The 12,964-nt window shown below is 48.2% G+C and overlaps 1 protein-coding gene across 10 annotated transcripts in view; it reads left to right on the plus strand.

The window, feature by feature from the left end:
- The window catches only part of CASK (calcium/calmodulin dependent serine protein kinase), a 2,777,982-nt gene that overhangs the window by 1,762,575 nt on the left and 1,002,443 nt on the right, over positions 1–12,964 (plus strand). For all 10 annotated transcript variants that reach the window (XM_069636511.1, XM_069636508.1, XM_069636509.1 and 7 more), the window contains one exon: positions 10,752–10,873. In XM_069636511.1, the coding sequence (XP_069492612.1) occupies positions 10,752–10,873 (122 nt within the window). The remainder of the gene's footprint in view (positions 1–10,751; positions 10,874–12,964) is intronic.

Raw genomic sequence — 12,964 nt, forward strand, 5'->3', positions numbered from 1 at the left:
TCCACCTCACTGGTTTCCTCGGCATCCGGATCTTCCAGCCCAGTCGGAGGGTTGAATGCTGCACCTGACCCCGGTTTCCCTGAACCTACGTGCGTGGCTCTTGAGAGGATGAGGTATGATGACTGGGACCTCTCTGAGGAGGTACTTGAGGTATAGCTGGCTGCACGCAGACCATCTACTAGATCTCTGTACGCGTGCATGTGGAGATTTGAGACGTGGTGCAGGGAACGGAAAACTGACCCGATCTCTTGCCCCACCACCACAGTGATGGAGTTCCTTCTGTCACTGGCCTCTTCAGGCCTTCAGGTTGCCCACAGTCAAAGGGTATTTGGCGGCTCTGTGTGTGTTCAAGAGGTCCCCAGACCAAGGTTCTTTTTTTACTATTCAGGTCATGACCCAGTTCCTGAAGGGTCTTCTCAACAAGTTTCCGCCTACCCCTTGTGTTGTCCCAGATTGGGATCTTAATCTGGTTTTGACCTACTTGATGGCTGCTCCGTTTGAGCCTATGCAGTCATGTTCTTTGTGGCTTTTATCCCTTAAGACAGCTTTTTTGGTCGCGCACACATCTGCCAGGAGGGTTAGCAAACTGTAAGCCCTGTGCTGCAAATCTCCCTTTCTGAAGTTCTCTCTTGGGAAAGTCTCTCTTAAAGTCAGGATTCCCTTCCCTCCTAAGGTGGTTTCAGAGTTTCATCTGTCCCAGTCTATTGATCTGCCTGTCTTTTACTCTCCTCCACATCCCTCAAAAGAGGGCGAGCGGTTCCACCACCTTGACCCCAAGAGAGCATTAAGCTTCTATGTTGCCTGCACATCTGAGTTTAGGAAATCAGACTAGTTGTTTGTGGCCCATTCCTTGTCTAGAAGAGGTCTTGCCATCACTAAACAAACCCTGTCACATTGGATTATTTTGTGCAAATCCAAGTGTTACCAATCGGCAGGCAAGGAGCTTCCAGCAGGCATCAGGGCCCACTCGACCAGAGGGGTTTCAGCCTCTACAGCCCTCCAGAGAGGGGTGCATGTTAGGGATATATGCCGAACGTCCACTTGGTCATCCTTACCAACTTTCACCAAGCACTGTGCCTTGGATGTTGCACGGAGAGCTGATGCAAGGTTTGGTTAGGGAGGTTCTACAGAATCTACTGGTTTGAATCTCTCTGCCCTCCTCAGTTATCCTAACTGCTTGGGGAGTCCATCATGATGAGAAATCTGCAGGAGAAAAGCAATCCATTGAAGCAGAAATTACTGTAATGATCTTTCTATGGTTTCTTCTCCCGCAGATTCCTCATCGACCCTCCCATTCATCCCCGCTCAGAAAGTTCTGTGGTTTGTTGCTTCTGCCCAAACAAGAAGGTATCTGGTGATGGCTCGGGGATGACCGCTTCTGTTGCTTTGGTTTAATAGATATTTTTCAATCATTGTTGTGGGGGGGTCACCCTGTTGGGCTGTATCCTTCTTAAAGTTTTAACAGTGATTTAGCCTCCTCCTGTGATTCTTCCTTCTACAGCGTTCAAACGCTGGGGGAAAATGGAGAAACTGAAGCATTGGGTGCAGTAACGTGCTATATATACGATGCCTGACGTCAATTGGTCGAGAGCCGGACAAGACAAATCGACGATGGTTGGCCGAGTCGAGGTCCCCTACGCCCCCTGTCAAAAAGTTTCCGAACAGCAGAGCTGGCTGATGGATATCTATCATGATGAGGAATCTGCGGGAGAAGAATCCATAGAAAGATAAATACGGTGAGTAGTTTCTTCTTATTCATCCGCACAAGCCAAATCTATCAAGGTGGCAAGTAACTCCTGATCAGCATGTTCACTTGTTTCCAATCACATGACAATCACCCAAGTGACCATCCTTTTCACCTACAAACACTGCACAAACATTCCTGAAATCCATTAACAGCACAGATGACATCCTACGTCCCTACATCCTAAAACCCTGACCTAGGGAAGCTCTCATCCCGTCTTAGCTAGTTTAAATACTTTCTACACCCAACAGACTTTCCACATTAATCTGAAGATAGGCGCCTCCTTCCCCTCCTCACAAAATCCATGCTAAACCCTGGCAGCCTCACAATTTACATGTCGCTCATCCACTTCTCCTTTATCAGCAAGATCTTTAAAAGAGCCTTTGTATTTCAACTCCAAGCTCATGTTAACAGCAGGAGTCTTACTGTTGTACCAGGCTGACTTCAGGCGTAGATACAATGCATAGATGGCCTCTATGCAAGCTGTGCTTCACATCATGGATGATGGAAATACTTGTTTCATGGTGCTGCATAGTTCTAAAAGGGCTCTGTCAGTGCGAAATGCACGGAAGCCTATTGAATATTGAGCCCAACAAACAAATTGACATGAAAACATCAAGCTAATCACATGCAGAAATCCAATCTAGTAAACAAGAGAAAGCATACATTCTATTCACCCACGCCAACCCTCCTGAAGAACCAAAAAATAGCAATTGGGGAAACACGTGTCGAAGGAAATTAAACTTTAATTAAGTACCAATACTCATAAAGGAGACATAACCACTTAATGTGAAGCAACATTAAGAACTTAAGAATGAACTTCTTGGACAATTACTTATGCAATTCTCTCAATATGGAGCAATACTAAGGATCAACGATCCATCTTGAACTAAATACTGTGAGAACTCTCAATATGGAGCAATACTAAGGATCAACAATTGAATAATCCATCTTGAACTAAATAATGTGAGAATAATTATTTGAATCAGCTATGCATGTCATTAATGTGATAACATTAAAAGACAATTTAATGATACCTTGCCTATTTGTTTGATATATAGATTACTCAGAATCTGAAGGCGCAACCCAAAGGTAAATTATATGTACTCATCTGTCAGTGTCTAGCTGCAGCTGCTGCTTATCGCTCCCAATGCTCATTTAGGAATGGGAGACAACATTGTAGGCCAGTTTGCCTATTAAGTCTGTCCAGATGGTATCCCAAATATTCCCATTGCTACCAGTAACCCGTGTAGTATTGCACGTTTCCACCCTCACTCGTGATTTTCAACCTGTGCATGGAAGCCCTTGCAACCATCTTCTCCAGCCACAACATCCACCTACCTCAAAAGGTAGATGATACTCAACCGCACCTGTAATCCTCACTCAACCACTTCCACCAGTTCAAGACTTCAAGACTTCTCTAATATCTAGCAAAATTGAATTTCGGCTGCTCACCTACAACCAAAAACACACTAGCATGCAGAGCTGGATCTCCAACTGTAATATTGAGCATTGCACCCACAATTTATAATATGTGCTTACCTCATCCTGCCGGGTGTACCTTATGAATGCACATAGGCAAGAGGTCACAGTGCCAAACCCCCCAGCCCCAATATCTTGGGTCCCTGTATAGTCTAATGTTCCCTACAAGTTATCCTACCTGAAACCTTCATATCGACAGTCCAGGTTCTGTCTAATTTGGATCAGGGAAATATTCTGCTTATGTGTATCTGCCTACACCACTTAAGGACATCCTTCATGCCACATCCTTCCTACTCCTACGTCACGTCCCCTTTCCTCCGTACTGTATGGGTGTCCCTCAGTAGGGACAGGAAACACCAACCTTTTTCCCCAAAAAAACTTTTCTTCCTCTTTAAATTTAGATGCACGCAAGGGTGCGACCCTGGGAGCATGTGCTCCACTTATTTCACCCCCCCCAGCGCCACTCCTCAGTCCTTTTCTGCATCGATGGGAACGGACCGCTTTCACCAGCGCTCCAGGGTTAGGCCTCCGGCTTTGTAATTCCACGCGCTCTTCCCCAGAAGAAGTTATTCTTTGTTTTTCTCTTTTCTATCGAATTGTCAGGTACTGCTCTGTCTTTTGGTGCCACATGTCAACAATGGCAGGCTTCAGCAGGTGTCCGGGCTGCGAGAGTCCATTCCCTAGGTCCGACCCCTACCCACTCTGCCTTTGGTGCCTTGGCCCAGACCACGGTGGGGGCTGCTGTTCCACATGCGACACTTTGACTCTGCGTGTCCTGAAGAATCGGTTAGCCAGGTGGAGAGAGCTCCTGCCAGGGGACCTCAAAGCATACGTAAGAAGGAACACAAGGCCCACGGTAGGTGCTCTGTTCTCCTCTGCACTGCTTAAGGGCCTAAAACCAGCAAGAAGACGGAGGCTACTCCAGCTACCGGGCCGAGGGGCCGCAAAATCCTACCGGTCATAGTGCTGAGGGGCCGCAAGGCTTTTACCGTGCTCCAACCCGAGAGGCATCGCTCTACTACCAGACTCCTGTCTGAGGGGGGTGCCTGTACGCAGCACTACCGGCACCATGGCCAAAGGCACCCTGCCTCCCAGGTCCCGACCTGAGGTGCAGGGAAGGTATCAACCTTAGCTTTTCAGCGTGTAGATGGAGGCTGGGCCAAGCTCAGCATCTACCACGCCTTAGGCACGTGGCATGGAGCAGGACAAGATGGCTGCCACGACAGATAAAATGGTTGCTCAGCCCATGCCCTCCCCACTCGTAGATCAGGCTGTGGAGCGTGCATCCAGATGGGATTGGACAACTACTGTTACCTGGTCCACGTCCTACCCCTCTGCTTCGCACAGTAGGTACGCATCCTCCTATATGGCAAGACAAGGGCCGCGCAGGACACCGCAGCTTCTGGCTCTGGCCCCTATTCCGTCAGCCGCCCCTGCTTCCGAGGACAGGTTCTTCGAGAGGTTCCTCACCCTCATGAGATCACCACAGGTGGGGACCATCCTCTGGGACGTAATCGGGGACATGCTCCAGGCTCCCGCTGGTTTACTGGCCTTGGGTCCAGCTCAGCCACTGGCTCTGGCTCAACCAGTCATGACAGTCAGCACCTGGCTCAACCCCCTCAGCAGTCTCTGGCACCGCCAGTCAGCACGCCACAGCTGCCCGCGCCCAGCACTCACCCTGCACTCCCAGGTGTGCAGGACAAGGTGGCAGACACGGACGAGGAGGAAGACCCGGACACACCATCATCGGCTAAAGCATTCCATGAGAGGTTGGCGTGTCTGGCGGAGTACCTAGGCATCCCCCAACCACAGGTGGGGCAACCCGAGGCAGGGGTCTTGGCAGATGTTTTTACATTGCATCCCTCCATGAGAACTGGCATCCCTCTAGAAGGATGTGGAATCCCTAGCCAAAAAGGGCTGGATCAAGCCTCATTCCACCCAGCCTACCAATGAGCGCCTTGACGTTTAATACAGGCAGATGGAAGGGGATCACCTCTTATTGTCAGTGCAGCCCAGCCACATTCATCTGTGATAGCGGCATCGCTGAATTCCAAGCTGCAGTGTTCTTCAGCTGCATCTGCTTCCTCGCTCCTGAGCAAGGAGGAAAAGCTTTTGGAGTCCTTTGGAAAAAAGGTATACTCCAATGCTAAGCTCCACCTGCGTTAGGCCAACACCGACGCCATGCTATGGCCGGAGATCGCAGACTTTCTTTCAGAGCTTCCTACCCAAAGCCAGGCACGGTTGAAGGCATGGTTGGCGGAAGCCAAAATTGTGGTCCGAGACATAATGGAATCTACGGTGACCTATGTTGACTCCTCAGGCAGCACCGTATGCATCGCCACCGACATGAGGACGACGGCCTGGCTCAAGGTGATGAGTTCAACCCAGATGTGCAGGAACGCATCCTCAACCTGCCATTTGAGGGGGGAGACTTGTTCCACTCTACAACAGACGAGGAACTAGACAAGAAAAAGAATAGCTCCCAGACAGCGAAATCCTTGTCGGTTCTAACAAAGTCCACACCCAATCCATATAGCCAGTCACAACAGCGTAATGACAGGAATCTGGCTTTCGGAGGCTTCCAGGAGAGACGGTCCAGGCAACCTGACAGGTCCCTGAGCCAACATAGGCGCAAGCAGCACAAAGCATCTAACAAGGGATTCTTCCAGCCCCCTCCTCAGCACCAGCCTCAGAGGGAAAGAAGTTGTGACAGATCCATCCGGATCTACGAGTCTCTGGTGGGGGGCAGGCTTGCCCTACATGCAGATTCTTGGCGGACAAGGTTCGCAGACCCGTGGATCCTGTCAGTAGTCTCCACAGGCTCCCACTTAACAATTCCTCAGTTACCTCCTTCCTCCCCTCCGGTCCCACAGATTGGGACAGCAACTCTGTTGGCGGAAATCCGTTCATTTGTAGCGAGCCAGGCAGTAGAGGAAGTCTCAGCTTCTCACCGAGGCATGGGCTTCTATTCCCGGATCTTTGCCATACACAAAAACAACCAGGCTGACCTGAGAGTTGTGTTGGACTTTTCTTCCTTGAACCTTTCCCTTTAAATGTTCAAGATGGTTACCCCAGCCTTCATTGCAGAGACGTTGTACATGGGAGAATGTCTGTGCTCCCTGGATCGTGAAAGATCCTTACTTGCATGTTCCGATTTGGGAACCCCATCAGTCCTTTATGAGGTTCAGGATCATGGGTTTTCACTTTCAATACAGAGTTCTATCATTTGGCCTCAACTCGGCCCAAGGGTCTTTACAAGGCTAATGAATGCAGTGGCAGTCCTGCTCAGGCGCCGCAGGGCCACCATGCTTATCCATACCTCGATGACGGGCTAGTCAGGGCACCACACAGCGTCCACGCTGATGCATACCCTATACGACCTGGGATTTTCCATCAATCTCAAAAAGTCACAGCTCCTGCCGACGCAGACTCTGACATTTCTGGGTCTTGTATGGGATACAAGGGCAGAGAGGATATTTCCCTCACCGGACAAGATCACAGCATTCAAAAGGGCCACTGGTCAATTCCTGAGCAGGACAGTAACCTCAGACTGGTGCCTACCAACACTTGCTGGGAATCATGGCGGCATAATCTCATCGCGGTACCGCATACAAGACTCAAGATGAAGAAGAGGCAGCTTCATTTCTCAGCTTCCTAGAATCAGGAGAAGGCCTCTCAGGCGGAGCTAGTAAGCATAGCACAGCATATCCACCAGGATCTAGTCTGGTGGGGCACGGACACCAACCTGCGGGTAGGCAGTCCATTCCGACAGCCGCTACCGCAGATTACCATTACCACAGATACATCCCTAGACGGGTGGCGGGCTACCCTGGACAACCACAGCGTCCATGGAGTCTGGTCTCAGCAGGAGCAGCTGGAGCACATCAACTGGCTCGAGATGATGGCCACCTGGCTTGCTCTCAAGGCTTTTCTCCCCATGATCACCAGCAGACCGGTCTGCAATCAAACAGGTGGCTCCACCTTCATGTATTACATCAACAGGTGGGTACCAGGCCGATGCGTTGCTAGAGGGAGTGTGAGGGGGCTAATGCCCTGGGTGTTTTGGTTCTAGCCCCGGATAGAAGCTCAGGGACTACAACCAAAAGGCTATAGCTAGCCCCGAATCCTGTACGTCCTGACATTAGTTTAGCCCCTGATCTTTTCCAGACCTAGCAACACCCCTGGTACCAGGTCACTGCCTTTCTTCAGGCTTTCGATTGACGTTTAGGAGTGGGCACTGCTGAACAACATTCACTTGTCAGCAGTCCACCTCCCTAGGGAATCCAACCTGGAAGCAGACGGGCTCAGCAGGCTGGGGATGGACAATTAAGAGTGGCAGTTGAACGAAGAAGTCTTACAGGGGATCTTCAGCAGATGGGGCCACCCGCAGGTGGATCTCGTTGCCACAAGAGACAACAGAAGATGCCCACACTTTGCCTTGTGGCAGAGGCTGGGCAGGGACTCCTTGTGCGACACATTACAGATTATGTGAGATGGCATGAACGTGTAGGCTTTGCCCCCCACTCCTCTCATTCTCAAGGTCATCGGCAGGACCAGGGACTCTCGGAACCTTCGGCTCATCCTGATAGCGCCATGGTGTCCAGCAAGACCCTGGTTCTCGGAACTCCTCCATCTGGCGGATATCCCCCCAGTACACCTCCCTGTGGGCCCCGCCCACCTACTCTCCCAGCAGGGGCGTTCATTGGTTCACCCCGCTCCGCAGAAGTTAGCACTTGCAGCTTGGCTCCTGAACACGTCACACCGAAGCATCTTCACCTGTCGAGAGAGAACCTGGCTATCATACAGGGGGCTAGAAGTGACTCCACCAGAAGTCAGTGCAAGAGCAAGTGGACTAGGTTTTGTCACTGGGCAGAAACAAAAAAGATTGCTCCACTGACATGCTCGCTGGACAATGTTCTATCCTTCTCAGAGTATCTGGCCAATTCAGGTGTGCAGGTGGACACATGCAGCACCTATCTGGTGGCAATAGGAGCCTCCAAGACCTCTGGTGACGATATCTTCTCATCCTCAATCCAGTGGTTAAGAGACACCTGGCGTGTCGAACTAGATTATATCTGCCTGTAAAGCAGCCACAACTAGTCTGGGACCTTTACGTGGTGCTCGGCACCCTAGCGCACACACCGTTTGAGCCCATGGCGTCCACGGACATCAGGCTTGTTACCATTAAGACGGCCCTCCTGGTGGGCCTTACATCGACATGACTTATCAGTGAGATTCAAGCCTCAGTGGCTTCAGAGCCCTATACAACCTTTCACTGGGACAAGGTGGTGCTTAGAAAGCACCATGCCCTTCTGCCTATGGTGTATTTCCTCATTTCCTCTAAACGAGGAGATAGTGCTCCCAACGTTCTTTGCAGACCCAAAGGACGAGGCTCAGAAGGTATTGCACTGCCTGGACGTCGGGTGTGCTCTGAGATTTTACCTAGACAGGACTAAGAGCTTCTGTATGTCGGATGCCTTGTTTATCACGTTCGGAAGGCTTGAAACCAGGTTATCAAGCATCCAAGGTTTCCATAGCTAGGTGGATGGTTATGGGCATCAAGGAGGCGTACGAGGGGCTGCAGAAGCCTTTACCAGCAAACATGCACGCCCACGGCATCAGGCCATGGTGGTTGCTTTTGAAAGACCCGCCCCATGGCAGACCGGTTAAGACCTATGCTGTTGGAATTGACTCTCATCCTTCTCAACATTAAACTTACTTTCCACTGTTCTGCAGTTCAGAAGCTACAAAACCCACCTATTCTAGGAGTCTCTTTACCTCAGCTAGCTCACCGTTTGTACCCCATGTCCATGCCGCACACTGGGAAAAGCCTCTCCTGATCACACTCCTCCCACCTGTCTACTCCTACCTAGCAGTTACCCTGAAATTGTTGTAAGCCAGCCTTCTGTATTAAAATGTTGTTCTCGCTACCTTGCTTGTGCAGCCTTCTTTTTTGCAAAGCTACATTTGTGATCAATAATAAGAAGATGCATAAATTAAACAATATGGCCCCAATAATAGTATTACTTCACCAACAGCACCTCTCAAGTTATACACCAACAAGCTGAGGGCAGGTACAGGAGGGGACCGTCTTCCCTCAACTTAATCTGCTGTCAGTGATGTTATGGACATAGGCTTATCAAAACAAAAGCATGTCTGCAAGGCTCTCATTTTATTGGGATTGACAGCTTATAGGCAGACCCACTTGGCAGGCCGACCAATATTCCCTAAGAGTGGGAACTTCATGACCACATTTATTTATTCATTTTTGTATAGCGCGCAGCAGCCCGAGGGCATCGTGGCCCTTGTTGCACAGAGAAAGTTAGTTACAGGGCATACAAATGTTTGCCTCTCGCTAGCACAGAGTTTGGCAATCCTTTCACCTCTAGGATCCATGTACAGTGAAATCTCTTTTCTCACACTTCCCCAGATTCCCACATTGCCCCTACCTTTGTCTTGGCTGTCTCGTTCATGAGCAGTTAAGTTGTGCTCATTTTACGGAAGTTCTATTGCAAATACATTTTGCTTAGTTGTTTGATAATTGAAAGCACACATTGAGATTGTGGTGTGGGTCATCAGTATGGAGGAAAGTAGACTGTGAACTAGGAGTACAGTAGTCACTGTGGTAACTGTTTCTGTCGGTGTGTAGAATGCATGCTGGGAACATCAGCTTACCTGCGCAATGATGGAGCTGCCTATTTTTGCCATGAACTTTAACGCCTAGATATTTTATGACCACCTATTTGAAGAAAAGTAGCCCATTGAAGTACATACTGCTTGCCCGAAAAAAGAAAAATTCTGCCTAATCTTTGTGTGCTTTCCAGCCACGTCTTAACTGTAAGACCCTTAAACCTCTGAAATGCAGATGCATGTTCAATTTCTTTTTATTCACCTGAATATTAACTGTACTTGCCTTCTTACTTCAAAAGTGTTGAACGAATTATGACCTCATTGCTGCCAGGCTATAAGTATAATATTTAAGAAAGCGTTCCCTTTGCACACTGAGGAAGACTTGCAACTGCTTTCCTTGTGCAGTTCAACCTTTCAACCTTTTCCAATTTGGGCTTCTTGGCATTGGCAAGGCAGACACGCTATAAGCCATACATGTTTCCAGAATGACCTCAGCTTTTGCAACAACCTGTAGTCTTTGTGTCTACAAAAGAACGTGGTATGAACCTGCTGTGACAGGATGTCTAGCACTAAAATGGAATGCAGTCTTGAGGGCGAAAAAGTATCTTTTAATAAATTACAGTTCAGGAGGTCTGGCACAATGCCCTTGTTCGGCACGAGCAGTGAAATGCAAAGCCTTTTAGTGAAGAACTATTGTATTATTTTCATTCTTTACTTGTTTAATAAAAGGGTAAATCTTAAAACTGTATGTTTCAAAGATTGAGTTGGTAGAACGAGGCATTGGCTAATTTTCCAATTGCAATTAATCATGGGCAAGGCAGACATTCCTGTTCCAAAGGTCGTTTTTCCCGCAAGCCTTTGCTCTTAGTGTTTTTTTCTTTTTGTTTGCCCACAGGAGCGGTCTCTCAGGTACTGGATAGCTTGGAAGAGATTCACGCGCTTACCGATTGCAGTGAAAAAGACCTTGATTTTCTCCACAGTGTTTTCCAGGATCAACATCTTCACACGCTTCTAGATGTAAGTCTTTTAATATTAGCCATCTGCTCATTTAAAACCTATGCTCCCTCTGTCTTTAATATTGTGTTTTTAAACATTCTAATGTAAAGTCAAGTCAGTGTTGTGAGATTGCTACAACTAAGTGTGCAGTACGAGAATTTTATGAGCAATTCAAACATTCATTTGTAGGTGAGATTTGTGCCTCAGTGACCCCAACATGTTGTATAGCGACATAGAAATGGAAAGATTCTAAGATAATGTGAAGGCATTGTTGGATACTGCCCTTTAGTCTGTGATGCTCATTTTTATGTTAATGTTAAAGGTATTTGTACCACGCAAAGTCACCACCGGAGTGGTCCCCAGGCACTCTGGGGGATCTGAAAGAGGAGGGGTGGAGGGGTTAGTAGGGTGCAGTGGGAATAGGAGAGGGAGAGCTGTTATGTCCTGTTGGCAACTTCAGTTCGGTTTTCACCGTCTGCTGAGCTCGAGTTCGGTTGGTGAGAGTGTCCATGTGCTGTTACAGGTTATGTATTGTCTGGTGTTGCAGTGTGGTGAAGTACATGCGGATTGCTGTGCGGAGCAATGGTTGTGTGGGTTTCTGTGTGAGAATCGTATGTGGAAAGTTGGGGTTTTCTAGTTTGGGTTAGTGGGTTTTTTTCTTACCTCTTAGTCTTTGCGTATTTTCTGCTCCACATCTGTGGTTATCCTTTGAGTTTGGTATTGTAGTTTGTTCGTCCAGTTGGCAGGTATGATGGGGGGCAGTTTTCTGCTGTGCTACTTTAGTGGTTTGTGTACCTGGTTGAAGCAGGCGTGTTGCTGCAGCCTGGTGTTGGCGATGGTTAATTTAGAGGATTCGGGTCCCTTACTTCCCATTCCCATGTTGGTGGTCCTTACCTGCCTATGTTTCCTCTGTGGGCTAGCAGTATGTGGACATGGCATCGTCCCCCTGCTCTCATGGTCCCTCCTTGCTCATTCCCAAGTGAGATGCTTACTTACCTTTCCTCTTTGGTATATTGGTATGCGGTAATGGCATCCTCCCCCCTGGCCCTCCTGTTAGAGAAGATAAGTTAGGAAGGATGGGTTCCCTTTTTGGGATTCTTGTTTCCCGCTGCATATATGTTTGAGTCATTTCCTTCTGGTTCTGGGGCAAAGAGCCACGTTTTCAGTAGTATTCTGAAATGAAGATCATCCCTTGTGTTGCGTATGTTTTTTGGTAACTCATTCCAGTTTATTGGTGCCATGTGAGAGAAAGATGATCCTCTGAATTTTCTTTTGTTGTAGGGTTTTGGTTCTAGGTGGATGTGGTTGCTTGATCTGAGTGATCTTGTTGGGTGGTAGATGTTTATGTTCGCTTTTAGGAACTCTGCTCCCTGGCTGTGGATTGCTCTGTGCGTTATGCACATTGATTTGAACTTGATTTGTTGTTTTATGGCTAGCCAGTGTACCATTTCTAGTGCTGGTGTAATGTGTGCTCTTCCTGGTTTGAGCAGGAGTCTGGCCGCTGCGTTTTCAGAAGTGCTGGAGTCTTTTTTAACAGTTGTTCTGGCATTCCTAGTTATAGGCTGTTGCGTAGTCTACTCTGAACGTGATGAGAGTGATGATGGTGAGCGTTTTGTGAGTGAAAGAGAAGAGTGGTAGGATCCTTTTTGCTGCGTGTAGGAGGACGAAGCATTTCTTGATTATAGCATTTACTTGTGGCTCTAGCGTTAATTTTTTCATCAAAACTCCCAGGTTCTTTACTATCGTTGATGGAGCTGGCAATGTACCAAGTTCCGTCGGCCATGGGATGTAGTGATTGTTTTCACCGCTTTTGGATGTGATCATTATTTCTGTTTTACCTGGGTTGAGTTTAAGGTTGTTTGATTTCTTACAGCTGTAGAGTTCTTGTAGGCAGCGTTCCAGCGATGTTTTCTTCTTGTGTGTTGTGTGTCTTGTATTTTGTAGACTTTTTTGTATGTCGTGGGCATAGTTGTAGCATGTGAGGCTGTGTCTTTTAATGAGCTTGATTAGGCAAGCCAGGTATATGTTGAAAAGCAAAGGGAAAAACGATGATCCTTGTGGTACTCCACAGGTAGATCCTCTTGAGGTGGATTTGAAAGGTTTGATCAATAT

Source organism: Ambystoma mexicanum, chromosome 7p, assembly GCF_040938575.1.
Source record: "Ambystoma mexicanum isolate Mex_15411 chromosome 7p, UKY_AmexF1_1, whole genome shotgun sequence".
Taxonomy (NCBI): Eukaryota; Metazoa; Chordata; class Amphibia; order Caudata; family Ambystomatidae; genus Ambystoma; species Ambystoma mexicanum.